The 18588-nt window shown below is 41.3% G+C and overlaps 2 protein-coding genes across 2 annotated transcripts; both read right to left on the minus strand.

Moving 5' to 3' along the window:
- Positions 1–11434: 11434 nt before the first annotated feature.
- On the minus strand, positions 11435–12549 carry LOC308152475 (uncharacterized protein). The gene is made up of 3 exons (XM_080525464.1): positions 12337–12549; positions 11936–12095; positions 11435–11718 (listed from the first exon to the last, which is right to left on the minus strand). The coding sequence occupies exons 1-3, from the start codon at positions 12544–12546 to the stop codon at positions 11564–11566; spliced, it is 525 nt and encodes a 174-aa protein (XP_080381590.1). The 5' UTR covers positions 12547–12549; the 3' UTR covers positions 11435–11563.
- Positions 12550–12634: 85 nt separating this feature from the next.
- Positions 12635–15556, minus strand: LOC308154044 (uncharacterized protein; the record flags this gene model as incomplete). The annotated part of the gene is made up of 5 exons (XM_080527224.1): positions 12635–12718; positions 12754–12874; positions 13233–13326; positions 14402–14566; positions 15364–15556. The coding sequence occupies 5 exons, from the start codon at positions 15554–15556 to the stop codon at positions 12635–12637; spliced, it is 657 nt and encodes a 218-aa protein (XP_080383350.1).
- Between the last annotated feature and the right edge of the window lie 3032 nt (positions 15557–18588).

Below are 18588 nucleotides of genomic sequence, written 5' to 3' on the forward strand. Positions count from 1 at the left end.
ATTGATCCATGTGTCTAATAAACAAAACAGTAACATTGCTTTACCTTGTTCTATGCATTTGTCCCTTTGTTATTTGTTCATCACACCAAATTATTTACTCTGAGCTATAGAAGTGATTGATAGTGAATAAATACAATTAATGTTGTTCTTTTTTATGCTTTTAACTCATGCTTTTCTTGCTTCTTGTCTGAATGTTTTACTAATAAACATGTTCACCCTGAGCTGCAGAACAGTCTGGATTGACTTCACATTTAAATGCAATGATAACACTGACAACATCCCATGTGGACCAGGGTTAGGAGCTGTGTGGATGGTTTCCACATGCTTTCTCAGGTAGCTGATGTGAATGTAGGTTTTGTCGCAGTCTCTGTATCAGTGCAGATGCTACCCTGTGTTTTGTTTTAATATGTGCTCTCCTAGTACTATCTTGTCTGAAATGTCACAAAAATTGCATTTAAAAGGTTTCTCCCCCATGTGACTCCTGATATGGCCTATTATAGAGCTCCTTTGGCTGAAATGCATTCCACATACATGGTCTCTGTATGTGAGTACTAACATGATCAGTTAGAATTTTTTTTTTTTTTTTTTTTTTTTTTTTACAGAAACAGCATTGGGGTTTTCCCTTGTGTGAATCTTAATGTGTTGTTTCAGAGAACCCCTTTCTGTCAAATGTTTTTTACAAACATAACAGCTGTATGATTTCTCTCCTGTGTGAGTGTTAATATGATTAATTAGATTGTTCATAGATGTTGCATCTATAGGGTCTCTCCAACAGTCTTGTGGGTCAGTGTTTGTGTACAAGGACTTGGTGCATGAAACAAATACTTTTCGCCTTATGCTGTACTGGAAGCTGAAGCTTGGCTTTCAAGAAGACAATGACTAATATTTCATTCAGTTAAAACTTTCATTCCATTTCAAAGTCACTCTATAACAATTCAAAACTAATAAGTAATCAGATTGTTTATGCTTGAAAACCTTGGCATACCAAGTATTTTTTTTCATACCGTGGATGTCTTAACAATAACAAAAGTGTACAAATTAAAAACAATCTGTACAAAACAAGAACAGTTTACTGGAGAAACATAGCTATCAGAATGGCCTTCAAGAAGAAGCCAGACAACGTGACAAACATTATTTCAGTCTTTATTCAAGTTAGAGCTTTTTATACCATTAACAAAAAAGAAAAAAAAAGACAAGTCATCAGATTGTGTATGTTCCCTGAAGACCTATGGGGTATTCTATTGTTACAACCTGGCTCTGGGCCATAACAAAAAGGGAGACACACACCATATAAACGATATATAGAATTTAATAAAGATAATTAAGGCCAAACAATACCATAATCTGATGAGGTATAATAATCAGTATGTCAGTAGTGTAAGTGAGTGAATGCAATGGAAAGTGTGGGGTGGAGGGTGTTGTATAGTGGAAAATAGTATAACAAATGAATAAATGGTGCTGGTGGAGAGAGAGAGACTGGAGGTTATCACACCTTCTGAAATGTCAAATTCAAGCACCTTTCAAGGACTTTCAAGACTCAATTCCCTCAAATTCAAGGGCCCAACATGGCATAGTTTGAGACAGATCTAGATGAGAATTTATATACAGGGATGCAAACACAACTATGGTGAAAAAAGAGAGAACTCCCGAAGTCATTGCGGACTAGAGGGGCAGTTCGGCGGGGGCTAGTGTTATAAAAAGCAGTTATGACTTAATTCAATCGTTTTCTCTGAAGAAGCTCCTCTCACAAAACCATTAGGTCAATGTTGTTGGCTACTCTGCTCTACACTCACAGCCCACCTCCTCATTGGATATGCGATCACACATAGGTACTGGCAGTTTAGGTGCAGCACTTTGCCTGATCTTCTCAGCTGCTTGGTTGCTGGGAGTGGGGTCTCCTTTCTGAGGAGCTGTTTCACACTTTGTGTTGTTATGATAGTGGTCACCTTCTGTCTGTGGAGCTGTCTGACAGTGTGACATGCATGCCCTTTCCTCCATAATTAATCTCTTTTGTGCATAATACACATCTAGCATGTCCTTTTTAATTAAAAAAAATCAGTCAGACAGTGGGAACTTATGGTTCACTGACTTAATTGTGGCATCTATCATTAGCCACGACCATTTCCAACTAGGGATGCGCCGAAATGAAAATTCTTGGCCGAAGTCGAACATACTGTAACAGCTTATAAGACACTGATAATAATGCTAATAATACACGTTTTTCACAAAGATTACAGTGATATGGGATCTGTGTGATCTTGGTTGCACTCCATTAACTTCTGTTGTAAATACAGTACAGTACAATGTTACAACACAATAGTTACACTGGGACCAGGGTCAGGACCTCTGTGGGTGGTTTCCACATGCCTTCTCAGGAAGCCTATGTACTGGTAGGTTTTGCCACAATCTTTGCATCTGTGCAGGTGCTCCCCCTTGTGTTGAGCCTTGAAATGTGCAGTCCTACTGCTACTTTGTGTAAACTGTGCACCACAGATACGGCATCCAAAAGGTTTCTCCCCTGTGTGAGTCCGAATATGTTTGACCATAGTACTGTTTGTTGTGAAATGTTTTCCACAGACAGGGCAACTAAAAGGTCTCTCTCCTGTGTGAATCCTAATATGGTCTGTTAGGTGACTGCTTTGTGGAAAACACTTTCCACAAACATGACAAATGTGTGGTCTCTCCCCTGTGTGAGTCTTAATATGATCTAACAGATGGTTCCTTTTTTTGAATGTTTTTTCACAGATGTGGCATAGATAGGGTCTATCTCCTGTGTGTGTACGCACATGGTCTTTCAGAGTACCCTCCCTTTTGAAACGTTTAAGACAATAAATACAGTGATATGGAGTCTCTGTGTGTAGCCTCATATGCAGTGTTAGTTTTCTTTTCGCTCGATAACTTATGTTACAAATATCACAGCGATACAGGTTTTCACTCAGTGCTGCAGAAGAGTATGGATTTACTGCAAAGAGGAGTTGTGAGTCTCTGGTTGGCTCTGATACTGCATAGCCCCCTTCATCGGGTTCTATTTTGTTCTGTTCAGCTGCAGTAGCTAACAGATCATTCCTCTCACTGTCCTCCTGTGAGGTCATAGTTGGATTCTTACCATCAGAGTCAGTTTCTACATCCCAGGGATTGTATGTCCAGTCTGAGGTATCAATCTCCTGCTCTTCTTTAATCTGTGTGATCTCTATGTCCTCCTGCCCTAGACTGGGGCTCCACTCCTGCTGCTCATGGGGAACCTCTTCAGAGACGGAGATAGTGATCTGCCCAGGATCTGCAGGGAAGGAAAATAAGCCCTTCATTGTTCAGACAATGCTGCTCACCTCTTGCTGTGCTTTGTGAGGTGTGTGTGTGTGTGTGTGTGTGTGTGTGTGTGAGACATGAGCATGGGACTGAGGAATCCTAAATATACCCTCTCAATGAGAACAGCAAGCATCAACTGCTTGGAGACGATCATGAGTGGAAGCCTTTGGTGGAAGACAAGCGACGTTTCTCAATTATGAGTAACACAAATTCTCAGGTTCCTCTCCTGTCCGCCACTCGAAAGAAGGATTTCATGACGAACTGTATCTTGGGTTGTTTTTATTTCAATACATGCCATGGCAAAGTCTCTGACTATCTGTCCATAGGACTGTATAGAGGAGGATGCTATCCGGCTAGCTATACATGGGGGTCATCCCTATGTTCCCCGGTACCATAACTCCCTCCCGAAAAAGGGTCCTATGTTTTGCTACTATCAATGAAAATGAATGAATTTCTATTATTTTACGGTACTGTCTCAATTATATTTGAACAATCTTCTGGGTCTACCAGTACGCGCATGCCGAGTGTACCTGAATACGCGATTCCGTGTGGCCAGAAATTATTTTGCGCGAAAATGAGAAAACGCTTGGCAATTATTGAAAAACACATGACACAGTGACCGGAAAACATATACCCACGAGACCGGGGAACAATACGCAATAAACATCGTTTTTTTGCACAGATTTAAGTGTGCAGATGCGGGTTATTTTGATAAACTGGACACATTTTGGGAATATATGTGGTTACTTTCTCACCTGAAAACATATTAAAACTTCATAAAATGACATGTTAACACTTGTAAAGCCAAAATTACAGCTTTTAGCCAATGGAGGTTTAAAATGGAGGATTTAAATTCCTCGCTCCCGGCAGCGAATTTGCGAAACCTAGGATGGTAGGGGAAGGCAGGGCAATACCGCTACCTGATTGGTGGCGAAGCACTCGTGATGAGCCCCCTCATTGGCTGGCGAGTCTACCATCTAATTAGCCAGACTCCTTGCTATAAGCTAGCAATATTGGGCACACACGCCCCATTTCAGCTAGCTAGCGTTTACGTTAGCCCAATATTGCTAGCTTAGCATTATAACGTTTACGTTAGCCCAATATTGCTAGCTGCAAGGAGTCCATCAGAACGAGCACGCCCCTTTTTGGGTGAAAGAAGAGTAGAAGTTTGAATGGCGGTCAATGGGAATTTCTGGTCTTCGCTACTTTAATCCGATAAAATAAGAAAACCGTAGTGCTTTTTAGATATTAGGAGCCCAAATCCGATGGCCAGTTAGGCAAACTATTATATAGTTGCCGATCAATGATCGACGTCGTTATATAGAGAAAATTAATGAAATAGGGGTTGAATTGATCAGAGCAGTCATACATCATCTCCCTGTCATCAGGGATTTGTAGTTCTACTTTCATCCACATGGATGGAGGCAGACTGAAAGGACACACATTCATTGCCTATTTCATAAATGTTCTCCATATAACGACGTCGACGATCATTGATCGACAACGACACTATATAATTGTTTGCCTGACTGGCCATCGGATTTGGGCAGTCTGGGGATTTACACGGCAAATCAAATGAAGAACTCCAAATCCCAGATGACAGGGAGATGACCTATGACTGATCTGATGAATTCAACCCCTATTTCAGTAATTTTCTCTATATAACGACGTCGATCATTGATCGGCAACGACACTATATAATAGTTTGCCTAACTGGCCATCGGATTTGGGCATCTAATATCTAAAAATCACTACGGTTTTCTTATTTTATCGGATTAAAGTAGCAAAGACCAGAAATTCCCATTGACCGCCCGTCAAACTTCTCCGCTTGTATCACCCAAAAAGGGGCGTGGACATGACGGGAGAGCAAAGTACCCGGATGCGTTGCTCTGATGAATGCAGTATATACTCATTGAGTATGCTAGTATGCAGTATGCTAGTATGCAGTATGCTAGTATTCCATTTCGAACACAGCCAATGTCTGAAACGACCTCAGCTGTATCACAACAATAATGTAACAAACCTGCTCTGTGTAATTTTATCTCGGGTTTCAGAACAAAGTCCTGTATCTTCTGAAGACGTTCGTTCTCCTCTTTTGAACGGGAGATTTCGTCCTGATATTCAACTATTACTTCTTGAACTGCTCCAAATATCTCCACAGCAGCCACTGTTAATCGTTGCATGAAAAACTCATTCAACAACTGTAGTTTTGACATGTTGGAAACAACGGTTGGAATTTGTTTTGGCCAAATAATTAAGAAAAGATGTCATGAGAGTATTTGTGATAGCTGGACGCTTGCGCATTACTCTCGTTCGTGTTCTTCATGGTGTCGCTTTCCGGCAGACTACACGCTTTTAGGCACTTTGCTGCCTCTCACAGGTCATAGAGCGAAGTACACATAATGTGTCAAACTTCCTGGCTTTCTCAACCCATCGGTTACAACCAGAGGTGTAAACCAGCGAGTGATATACAATTCCAAAACAGGACATAACAGCGAAGTGTTAACACACCAAGCTCAGCCAACTCACAAAACATTCTCGGAGTTCATGCATGAAACAAATGAAGTCACCACCTGCTAGATAAACATTGCTATCACCTTGGATTTCAAGAATACAAGGACGAAGATTCATGTCGGTCTTTATTCATCCAAGCTACATACTTACAATACAATGATTAACAACATGTAATATTGACTATGGTGAGGACCTGTGTGGATGGTTTCCATATGATTTCTTTGGGAGCTTATCTATCTAGCTATGTAGTCTTTCTTGCATCTGTGCTGGTGCTTGTGTATATTTTCAATATGTGTCCTCATACCACTACTACGTTTGAAACGTAATCCACAGATATGACATCTGAAAGGTCTCTCCCCTGTGTGAGTCATCATATGTTCTCTCACAGCACCCTTTTGTGTGAAATGTTTTTTACAAACGGAACAGCTGTATGGTTTTTCCCCTGTGTGAGTCCTAATATGATAATCCAGATGACTACGTGTTATGAAACGTTTCCCACAGACATGGCAACAATGGGGTTTGTCTCCTGTGTGAGTCGTCCTAATATGTAATTGCATATAAGCCCTTCCTGTGAAATGTTTTTTACAAACATGACAGCTGAATGGTTTCTCCCCTGTGTGAGTCCTAATATGATTAGTTAGATCATGTAATCTTTTGAAATGTTTTTCACAGAAGTTGCACATGTAGGGTTTCTCCGCTGTGTGCGTCTTCACATGGGCTCGACACTTTTTCTTGTCTTTGAAACGTTTTGGACAAATATTACAGTGATACGGTGTCTCTGTGTGTAGCCTCATGTGCAGTGTTAGACTTCCTTTATATCTATACATTTTATTGCAAACATCACAGTGATAAACATTTTCACTCTGACCTTCAGAAGAGTCTGGATTTACTGCAGGGGGGAGATCGTCGTTGGTTGACTCTGATACTGCATATTCCTCTTCAACAGGTTCTATTTTGTTCTGTTCAACTGGAGTGGTTGATGGATCATTTCTCTCACTGTCCTTCTGCGAGGACACAGTTGGGTTCTTAACATCAGAGACAGTTTGTACATCCCAAGGAGGGTATGTTGAGTCTGAGGTATCAATCTCCTGCTCTTCTTTAATCTGTGTGATCTCTACGTCCTCCTGCCCTAGACTGGGGCTCCACTCCTGCTGCTCATGGGGAACCTCTTCAGAGACGGAGACAGTGATCTTCCCAGGGTCTGCTGGGAAGGATATAGCATTAGCCAGTTTAAAACAAGCCCTTCATTCAGATTATAAACAAGGACATTAGATACAGCCTAGCCTTTCCCATAAATCACCTGCATATCATATGAAACTTGTTCAAAACCTTGCCCCATAAACTTCTTAAAATTAAGATATTAATTCTAAATTCCTATGAGAGTACAGCTTTGTTAAACATGACAATAACCACACATTACTGTTTGTTTGTCATAGATGTCATTTTCAAGAGAATGCTGCTGTCCTCTGTATGGTCAGCTGTGGTTCCATTCAATTCCAACACTATTGACAGACTTGGTCTGCATGATATATAGCCATTGATTCTGAAAGAATATAGCAAATGCCTCATGAGCTAAGTTCAACTGTTTTTAATACCCAAAAGATTGCTTTACTGGATTATTTGTAAACAATGTAATTGAAAACTATTTGTCTATGAATTTGAGCGTGGTTTGTTTTCTCCAACCCCATCATTTACGAAACAGTGGCGAATGACGCTTAGTTTGAATTGTGGTCAGAACGTTTGACCACGCTCGACAGACTGCTGTGTCTCTACATAACGGTGTTGTGCTTCAGCTCTATCACAGCAAAAGTGAAATGAACTTACTCTGTGTACTTTTATCTCGGGTTTGATAACATAGTCCTGTAGCGTCTGTAGACGTTCGTTTTCCTATTTTGAACAGGAGATTTCTTCCTGATATTCAACTATTACTTCTTCAACTGTTCCAAATATCTCCACAGTAGCAACTGTTAATCGTTTCGTGAAAAACTCATTCAACCATTGTAGTTTCGACATGTTGGAAACAACGGTTGGTTGTTGGTGTGTGATGTCATACGCTCTGGATTTACTACAGAGAGTTGTGAGCCTCTGGTTGGTTCTGATGCTGCATAGCTCTCTTCAACAGGTTCTATTTTGTTCTGTTTAGCTGGAGTGGTTTACAGATCATTCCTCTCACTATCCATCTGTGTGGACATAGTTGGATTCTTACCATCAGAGTCACTTTCTACATCCAAGGGACAGGTCCAGTTTGAGGTACCAATCTTCTGCTCCTTTTTAATCTGTGTGATGTCTATGTCCTCCTGCCCTAGACTGGGGCTCCACTCCTGCTGCTCATGGGGAACCTCTTCAGAGACGGCGATAGTGATCTGCCCAGGGTCTGCAGGGAAGGATATAGAATTAGCTAGTTTAGAACATGCCGTTCATTGTTCAGACCTAATTGAATGTGTATGCAGGCAGATAAAGATAACAGCAGTGTCAGTTTGAGTAATAATTCATATGATAAACAACTAGGACACGAGAGAGAGATGCAGCCGAGCCTTACCTTCACCATGAATAATAAGAAATTCCTCATGAGCTTAGTTCAACCCAACAATATAAGATTGTCTTCCTCCATTGTTTATTGTAAGCAATGTTATTTGTTGTGTCTTGTTGTTCTCTCTAACTTACAAGATAGACTTTATAATAATACTGGAGCATCTTTATTCAGCATCCCAACGACAACTAGACCACACTAGTTGATCGATGATAACTTTGTCAAGATGTAATGCTGCGGAGGCAATAGCAATCAATCCCAGATCTATGCTAAACATAGCAATATACTACATTATTGTTAACAAACACTGTATAAAGGTGAAAAAAGGTAGCAGGTAGCAGGTTGACCGCTTTCTTGTTGTTTGATCCCACATGGGGATGTCAATTCCGATGCTTTTTATCGATAATGGACAATCTAGCATCGTCAGACTGCTGTGTCTCTACATAAAGGTGTTGTGCTTCAGATACACCGCGACGACCTCAGCTATATCACAGCAAAAGTGTAACAAACCTGTTCTGTGTAATTTTATCTCGGGTTTGAGAACCAAGTCCAGTATCCTCTGAAGACGTTCGTTCTGCTCTTTTGAACGGGAGATTTCTTCCTGATATTCAACTATTACTTCTTCAACTGCTCCAAATATCTCCACAGCAGCGACTGTTAATCGTTGCGTGAAAAACTCGTTCAACCGTTGTAGTTTTGACATGTTGGAAACAAGGGTTGGAATTTGCTAATATTGGCTACATAAGAGAGAAAATACGTTAGAGTACTTGTGATAGTTTAACGCTTGCGCAGTTTGCTTTGGTTAGTCTCCTTCTTCGTGATGTCGCTTTCCGGCAGACTAGACGCTTTTAGGCCCATTGCTCCACCCATCTGCTCCACCCAGAGGAGTGAACCAGTGAATGGCATACAATTCCAAAAGTTATTTGCAGTTTCACAGGACCTAACAGCAAAAGTGTTTACCAAGCAAACTCAGCCAAGTCACAAAACATTCTAGGGCTTCATGGATGAAAGAATAAAGTCACCACCGGCTGGATAAACCTTGCCGTCACCTTAGCTTTCAAGAAGATTGACGAAGATTAATTTGGGTCTTTATTCATTCATGAAATATTTACAATCCAATGGTTGGGTCATTTTTTTAATACGGTGCCTTTTCCGTCCCCAGTACTAAATAATCATGTTGTATTTTGTCTAAATTTGGACAAATACTAATTCCATTAGGTTTTTCCATGTATAGTCAACTGTTATTTATTATGAATACAATGATATGGGCTTCTAAGTTGTTGTTTTCTACACTTTAAAAGCTTTGGTTAAAGCTGTAAATTGGATTTTGCATGGGATTTGGGATGTCCCCAGTGTTGTTCATTCAACTTCAATCCAAAAAATAACTATTAAAAACATATACATTTCCAAATATGTTATTATTATTTCATTTTCTTGATCAATATCTATTGAAATCAAATATAGTTTTTATCATTTTTTTTACATTTTGTACAAAAAAATTAAGGTTTTGCTTACAATATTGCTTGTCCCTGCAATCACTGTCCACCCTGTTATGCTGTGTTAATGTCCCTTTTAAAAGAAAACCATATTTCTCAATCACATCACTCTCATGAGGTGACATCACATGGAGGGGATTTTAAATGAGGTAAGCTGTGTGATTTTCTACCTCTTTTACCATCTGATTTTTATGTTTTTATCCAGTGAGTTTAATGTGGTTGACCATAACGTGTCCACCCTGTTATGCCTAAATATTGAGGAGATCAATCAAATTGAATAATTTCAAAAAAAAAGTATTTAGTGCAAATTAGATTCCTCATCAAGTATTCATGGTCATTATGCTAACACAGGCAGGCTAAAGGCTAACTTTAACTCAAAATGTCCACCCTGTTAGTGTCCACCCTGTTATGTGTCCACTCTGTTCTGGAGACACTCGCCCTATACAGAGGGTATTGTAAATAAAATAAAATGTAGGTGCCTGAGCTCGACCACTACCCAGCCAGCACGCCCACGTGGGTCCCATATGGTTTCAAGGTGGGCTAACCCATATGGGCCTCATGTCTGCAATGTTAGCGGGATCCACTTGGGTCCCAACTGGGATGCCCATGTGGGCTTTAGGTGGGTTTTACCTGGGCCCTAGGTGGGCCCCAACCAGGCAAGTCTATATGGGACCGAGGTGGGTCCTAACTGGGATGCCCATGTGGGCTTTAGGTGGGTTCTACCTGGGCCCTAGGTGGGCCCCAACCAGGCAAGTCTATATGGGACCGAGGTGGGTCCTAACTGGGATGCCCATGTGGGCTTTAGGTGGGTTCTACCTGGGCCCTAGGTGGGCCCCAACCAGGCAAGTCTATATGGGACCGAGGTGGGTCCTAACTGGGATGCCCATGTGGGCTTTAGGTGGGTTCTACCTGGGCCCTAGGTGGGCCCCAACAAGTCTATATGGGACCGAGGTGGGTCCTAACTGGGTTTGGTTGTGCAATGGTTCCTTTGATTTCCAATGTGGGTCCTAATAAGATTTAAATATAAATAAAATAGATTAAGCAGTATTTGACATGAACCGTGTTAATTCTTGTAAACACACCTAAAATAAAAATTGGGTATAACATTTTACACGTCTTAAGTTTTACCAGGATGAAAATAGACAATATATATTTTGACAAATTTATTAAAAACAACAAGATAATAAAAATACAATGAAAATAACAATGCAGCAGTGTAAAGGTGCAGGAAAAGGCACACATCAAATGTACAGGTGTACATACAGTATATACATACAAATGGTACACTTAAAATAAAAAAATATTCCCACAATGCTCCACAGAGACTAATAACAGAACAAAATATAAGAATAAAAATGGGCGCTCTGGTGGCTCTTGGTGGTGATGGTGGGGGTAGTGGTGGAGTCACCACCCGCCACCCTGCCCCAAGCCTGCAACCTGCTGCCCACCGAGCAGTTGTACAGTTTAATGGCTGATGGGACAAAGGAGTTATTGAACCACTTCGTACCTGCTGGCAGTGCGATGAGCCACCAGCTGTGGCTGCTCTTCCGCCCCGCGAGGATGAGGTGGTGTGGTGTGGTGTGGTGTGTCCAAGCAGTGCAATAAAAAAAAAATCTTGGGCCCTCTGTGCGTGTCTCTTCAGCCTTTCGGTTTTAATCCCCAGTGACAGAACCAACCACAGGGCAGCATTGTAGAGAAAGAGAGACAGAGACTTTGCCTACTGGGTTGGTGCATCATCCAGTTGTAGAAGCTGTGTCTGAGGTCTAACTCTTTTTCCACCTCTATCGCGAGCTCCAGTGAACCACTTGGAGAGAGCCTTTTCTGCATCCTTGTGGTTGGTTTCCTGAGTGAGGGCATTTTTCTTTAGTCCCCCTAATAGAAATGACAAGAGGCCAACTGTTAGAAATTATAGCATTATGGAACTTTCTTGAGTGACATCAGTTTAAATGTTTTGAAGATTTGTTGTGCCCCGTTTCCATTGCTGTATATACTGTCTTTGCTGTGGCATACCTTCTATTGGTATACATCAAATGTGTTGCCAAATTAAAAATGTAAAAGTTAGACTGAGCAATTCAACACTCAAACTTACCATATATGACATCATAAAGGCGCATTTCTCTGAACTTCCTCTTGCTGTGACGTCCATGAAGGTTGAACTGGACTGCCAGATCATTTGAGAGGAGGTACGGCATCATTCTTCTGGTAGCATCATCCAGTGAAGTACCTCCGATATCTCCAACCATGGCAACCTGAGTGTATGGGGGGAAAAAATCACAGGAAGGAAAAGCTGTAAGTGAACAGCAAGATATACATTTCAAGCAGTCATTCTATCTTTAAACACACTTATGTCCCCATTCTACCAGTTTTCAGTGGGACGTCTGCTCCTGCAGGTGGTTCCAGCTACGACACAGCCTTGCCCCATTTCCCCCAACTCACATGTACAAACACAATACAAGCACATTTTCAAGTGAATAAAAGATTCAAACTTACAACTCCAGACATGAACGCAGAGTCACTCAGCTTCTCGTTCATGGAATCGACGTCTTCATTCGTTTTCAGTGGGAAGTCTGCTCCTGCAGGTGGTTCCAGCAACGACACAGCCAGAGGCGGAGCCTGTTGCTTCAGCACCAGGTTCAACATAGTCTTTATCACTCGTATGTCTTTGGCCTGTTTCTCCATATCCTCGGCCTGTTTCTCCATGTGGTCTATCAGGCTTCGATAAACTGTTGGTCCAGGGCAATTGGGACAGGTCGGACCCTGGCTTCCACTGGAGCGCCTCACTCGGTACTCACTTGCACTGCTTGGACTCTGGCTTCCACTGGAGCGCCTCATGCTCGGGGACTTCCTCACACCGATTGGACTCTGACGTCCACTGTGGTGCCTTTTGGGGGATGCACTTGGGGGGACAGTGGAGTGCCTCCCTCCCTGGGAGACACTAGGCGTAAGTCCATGGGGGGGTTTAGGGGGCAAGTCATCCTCACCACAAGAGTCAGATTCGCTTGAATGACGCTGGTATTTGCTTGATGGCCTATTCAGATAAAAGCATACATTTTTGCACATTAAACATGAAACATGAAAAGTTAACTTAAGGGAGCACATCAGCCATTTTCAAACTTGTAATTACTAATACTCAGATGGCTCAATTTCTGTCTACTAGTGACATAGTGTGTAGACAGAAATGGTGCCTGAGCATTAGTGAGGACTAAATAGCCAATTGTACATATTAGCTGTAGATCAGCTAGTATGAAGCTGGGCTGATATGAAGATAGGTTGAAAATGGGTGAAGTGGTCCTTTTAAAAAGGTACCTACAAGTGAACCCACTGAAAATTTGGGCTGGGACGCTAACAATTTATAAAAATCAATATATTGTTAGAGATATACGTACTTTCGTTTTCGCTTGCTTGGCGTTTCACCGTCCGTCGTCAGATCAGCTTTTCTCTCTGCATCTGACAGCTTCCTTCGGGCGTCTGAGTATGTGTCTAAAAGACAAAATGGGGAAACAAACTTTAAGCAATTTTTCTAAGTTAAAGTAATGCAAATTGCAAATTGTGCATATATGTTTTTCAGCAAGCTAGATATGTCCTTTATATAATAGAACATTAAAATATAGATAAATCAACAATTCATTTTTCACAAGTTATGAAGTCCAAATGGCACCGTATTAAAAAAATGACCCGGTTACACTAACACCATTTAATGTGTACTAGGGTCAGGACCTGTGTGGACGGTTTCCACATGATTTCCCAAGGAGCTTATCTTAGTGTAGCCTTTCTCACTATCTTTGCATCTATGCAGGTGCTTGTTAATATGTCTTGCCCTAGTACTACTTTGTCTGAAATGTAATCCACAGATATGGCATCTGAAAGGTTTCTCCCCTGTGTGAGTCCGCATATGCTCTTTTAAAGAATTTGTGTTTGTGAAATGTTTTTCACAAACAGAACAGCTGTATGGTTTTTCCCCTGTGTGAGTCCTAGTATGTATTAGCATATTACTCTTTAATGTGAAATGTTTTTTACAAACATGACAGCTGAATGGTTTCTCTCCTGTGTGAGTCCGAATATGACGATTTAGTTCACTATGTATTATGAAATGTTTCCCACAGACATGGCAACAATAGGGTTTGTCTCCTGTGTGAATCCTCCTAATATGTAATAGCATATAATTCCTTTCTGTGAAATCCTTTTTACAAACATGACAGCTGAATGGTTTCTCCCCTGTGTGAGTCCTAATATGACAATTTAGATGATGTAATCTTTTGAAATGTTTTCCACAGATGTTGCACATATAGGGTCTCTCCCCTGTGTGCGTCTTCACATGGACTTTCCACTCTTCCTTCTCTTTGAAACATTTTTGACAAAACGTACAGTGATAACCCTTTTCACTCTGAGCTTCAGAAGAGTCTGGATTTGCTGCAGGGGGTAGTTGTGCATCGTTGGTTGGCTCTGATACTGTATATTCCTCTTCATCAGGTTCTATTTTGTTCTGTTCAGCTGGAGTGGTTGATGGATCATTCCTCTCACTGGAAGTCCTGTGAGGTCATAGTTGGGTTCTTACCATCAGGGTAACTTTCTTCATCTGAGTCTGAGTATGTCAAGGGAGACATCTCAATCTCCTGCTCTTCTTTCATCTGTGTGATCTCTTTGTCCTCCTGCCCTAGACTGGGGCTCCACTCCTGCTGCTCATGGGGAACCTCTTCAGAGACTGAGATCTGACCAGAGTCTGCAGAGAAGGATATATTCTCCAGTTTAAAACATGTCCTTCATTCAGATGATAAACGAGGACATGAGACACAGTCTAGCCTGTCTGAAATCACCCACAGATCATATGGAACTTGTTCAAAATCTTGCCCCATAAACTTTTTAAAATTAAGATATGAATTCAAAATATCTATGAGAGTACCTGTACCAGTTACAACTTTGTAAACATGACAATAACCACCTATTACCCGACTGTTTGTTTGTCATGTCATTTACAATCAAATACTGTTGTCCTGTTAGCTCAGCTGTTCTACCATTCAATTCAAGCACTACTGACAAACTCGGTCTACTCTCTGCGTGATATATAATCATTGATTCTGAAAGAATATAGCAAATGCCTAATGAGCTAACTTCAACTGGGGGGTATTCCATCAAGTAAAATCCAGGCTTATTTTTTGATAAGTCTCACGAGATATCAAAATAAGCTTGGATTTTCCTTCCTTCCTTCTTTTATTAGCGACGTTGATGGAATACCCCCGTTTTTAATACACAAAAGATTGCTTTACTGCATTGTTTGTAAAATAGTTAAAACTTTCATTCGGATCTAATTTAACAGCAGCTCTGTCTATATGAATTTTAGTGTGATGACTTTTCTCCAATCCTTTACAAAACAGTGGCGGATGACCGTGATGTTCGAATCCAGGATTGTTAAAATTGCAATGCTGTCGTCGGCAGATGGTATCGACCCGGTAATGTGTTTGTTGGGGTTCAGATACACAGCGACGACCTCAGTTGTACCATAAAAAGAGTGTAACAAACCTGCTCTGTGTAATTTTATCTCGGGTTTGAGAACCAAGTCCAGTATCCTCTGAAGACGTTCGTTCTGTTCTTTTGAACGGGAGATTTCGTCCTGATATTCAACTATGACTTCCTGAACTGCTCCAAATATCTCCACAGCAGCGTCTGTTAATCGTTGTGTGAAAAACTCATTCAACCATTGTAGTTTTGACATGTTGGAAACACTAAAATACGTAATGAGAGTACTTGTGATAGTTTAACGCTTGCGCAGTTTACTTTCGTTAGTCTTCTTCCTCGCGATGTCGCTTTCCGGCAGACTAGACGCTTTTAGGCACATTGCTGCCTCTCACAGGTCATAGAACGAAGTACACATTCGATCCTCAAACTTCCCAGCTATCTCCACCCATCTGCTACACGTAAACCAGTGAGTGTATAATACCATTCCAAAACTTCGTTGCAATTTCACAGGACCTAAACAGCAAGTGTTTACCAAGCAAACTCAGCCAACTCACAAAACATTGTCAGAGTTCATGCATGATTATTTTTTTGGCCACCGGATGGATAAACCTTGCCATCACCTTGGCTTTCAAGAAGACATGGACGAAGATTAATTTCGGTCTTTATTCACTCATGCTACATATTTACAATGCAATGGTTACACTAACACCATTTAATGTGGACTAGGATCAGGACCTGTGTGGATGGTTTCCATATTATTTCTCTGGGAGCTTATGTTATGTAACGTGTTAATGTAGTTTTTGGTCATGATCTTTGCATCTCTACTGGTGTTTGTGTTTACCTTTAATATGTGCTGCCCTAGTACTACTTTGTCTGAAATGTAATCCACAGATATGGCATCTGAATGGTTTCTCCCCTGTGTGAGTCCGCATATGCTCTTTTAAAGAATTTGTGTTTGTGAAATGTTTTTCACAAACAGAACAGCTGTATGGTTTTTCCCCTGTGTGAGTCCTAGTATGTATTAGCATATTACTCTTTGATGTGAAATGTTTTTTACAAACATGACAGCTGAATGGTTTCTCTCCTGTGTGAGTCAGAATATGACGATTTAGTTCACTATGTATTACGAAATGTTTCCCACAGACATGGCAACAATAGGGTTTGTCTCCTGTGTGAATCCTCCTAATATGTAATAGCATATAATTCCTTTCTGTGAAATCCTTTTTACAAACATGACAGCTGAATGGTTTCTCCCCTGTGTGAGTCCTAATATGACCATTTAGATGATGTAATCTTTTGAAATGTTTTCCACAGATGTTGCACATATAGGGTCTCTCCCCTGTGTGCATCTTCACATGGACTTTCCACTCTTCCTTCTCTTTGAAACATTTTTGACAAAACGTACAGTGATAACCCTTTTCACTCTGAGCTTCAGAAGAGTCTGGATTTGCTGCAGGGGGTAGTTGTGCATCGTTGGTTGGCTCTGATACTGTATATTCCTCTTCATCAGGTTCTATGTTGTTCTGTTCAGCTGGAGTGGTTGATGGATCATTCCTCTCACTGTCCTCGTGTGAGGTCATAGTTGGGTTCTTACCATCAGGGTAACTTTCTTCATCTGAGTATGTCAAGGGAGAGATCTCAATCTCCTGCTGCTCTTTGATCTGTGTGATCTCTATGTCCTCCTGCCCTAGACTGGGGCTCCACTCCTGCTGCTCATGGGGAACCTCTTCAGAGACTGAGATCTGACCAGGGTCTGCAGAGAAGGATATATATTCTCCAGTTTAAAACATGTCATTCAGATGATAAACGAGGACATGAGACACAGTCTAGCCCAGGGGTCGGCAACCTATGGCACGCGTGCCAGCAGTGGCACGCGACAGCTTAAACAGTGGCACGCGACAGCTAATCAATAAGTGCGAGAATGGGAGAATGTATTTTTATTTTTTTTATGTTGGCCGCGTTCGTAAATTCACGCACACTGGGTTCAATGTCACAATGGGACCAAGTAGGATCAGGCCCGTGAATGAGTTCTCTCTTGCCCGCGGGATGATATTTAATTACTATTAAAACCGGCCCGCAGTATTATGTGCCCGCAGCACCATAATACTACAAGTCCCAAGATGCATTGGCGCGTACCGAGTGCCCGCAAGCGAGCGCGACCCCGCGTCTTCTCTTCACTTCAGTACTCGTCATGAGCAGCAGCAGCACAGTCACAGTGGAGGCCGAAACATCGCCGTCAATTCCCGAGTGTTCCCGAGTGTTCCCGAGTACACAGTTTGCTGACAAACTCGGCATACTTGCTGCCGAATTCAGGCGGAGATTTTCCGACTTTGAAGCCCAAAAAAGCAGGCTTCAACTGCTCAGCAATCCATTTGCAGTTGACGTGGAAAGTGCACCAGCAAATCTCCAAATGGAGCTGATTGAGCTCCAGTGTAATGACACACTTAAGGCATAATATGAGTCCGTGGCGCTGCTGAGTTTGCTCGTTTCATCCACGACACAATGCCTGAGCTGTGCAACCAAGTTGCTCGCACGCCGTCTATGTTTGGCAGCACATACCTGTGTGAACTACTGTTTTCGTTGATGAAACTAAACAAAACATCACATAGGAGTCGTCTTAGTGATGAACATCTGAACTCAATCCTGAGGATTTCCTCAGCTCAGAGCCTGACCCCAAACATGAATGAACTTGTACTCAAGATGAGACACCAAGTATCGGGCTCAGCCTCAGACAAGTGAGCAGAAAGGACTTGGACTTCTTTGAAGGGACTTATTGGACTTCTTTGAAGGGAATTATTATTATTTTCTCCAGTTGAATGGACCCAGGGACATGTTGCCTAAGAAATGAATGCAACTGTTTTGCACTTTTGCAAGTTTGCACTAACTTTTCTAATTTTATTATAGAAGACAGTCATTGGTGAGGATCGGAGCAGCACACTGATTTGTTTTTAATGCATGCTGTTTCATTTTTGCATTTATCTTGCCATTGAGCTTTGAATGAAAATTACATTTAGCTGTTTACCTGTAAAAAAAAAAAAAAAAAAACGTTTTCAATTTATTACTGAAAGAGCCTTGAGAAAACATTGCAACTGATTTTATTCATGTTTTACTTAATTTAATGTAATGATTAATGTTAAGTGCAATATAGGCTGTGTTATTGGTATTGGTTCAATATGTGCAATAATTGCGAGTTTTAATAAACATTGAACCAGCCCGGCCCTCCACTTGTACCATTTTTTTAATTTTGCCCCCCTGTGTATTTGACTTTGACATGACTGGACTAGAGGC

This window comes from Nansenia antarctica (assembly GCF_963989245.1).
Source record: "Nansenia antarctica genome assembly, chromosome: 3".
Lineage (NCBI taxonomy): Eukaryota > Metazoa > Chordata > Actinopteri > Argentiniformes > Microstomatidae > Nansenia > Nansenia antarctica.

Bases quoted from the DNA above. Each gene is read 5' to 3' on its own strand.
- LOC308152475 (XM_080525464.1), bottom strand. From the start codon at position 12,546: ATGGAGAAACAGGCCGAGGATATGGAGAAACAGGCCAAAGACATACGA. The intron at 12,096-12,336 runs GTAAGTTTGAAT...CCATACACTCAG, and splicing joins CTGCGTTCATGTCTGGAGTT to GTTGCCATGGTTGGAGATAT. The intron at 11,719-11,935 runs GTAAGTTTGAGT...CATTTCTATTAG, and splicing joins CCTTTATGATGTCATATATG to GGGGACTAAAGAAAAATGCC.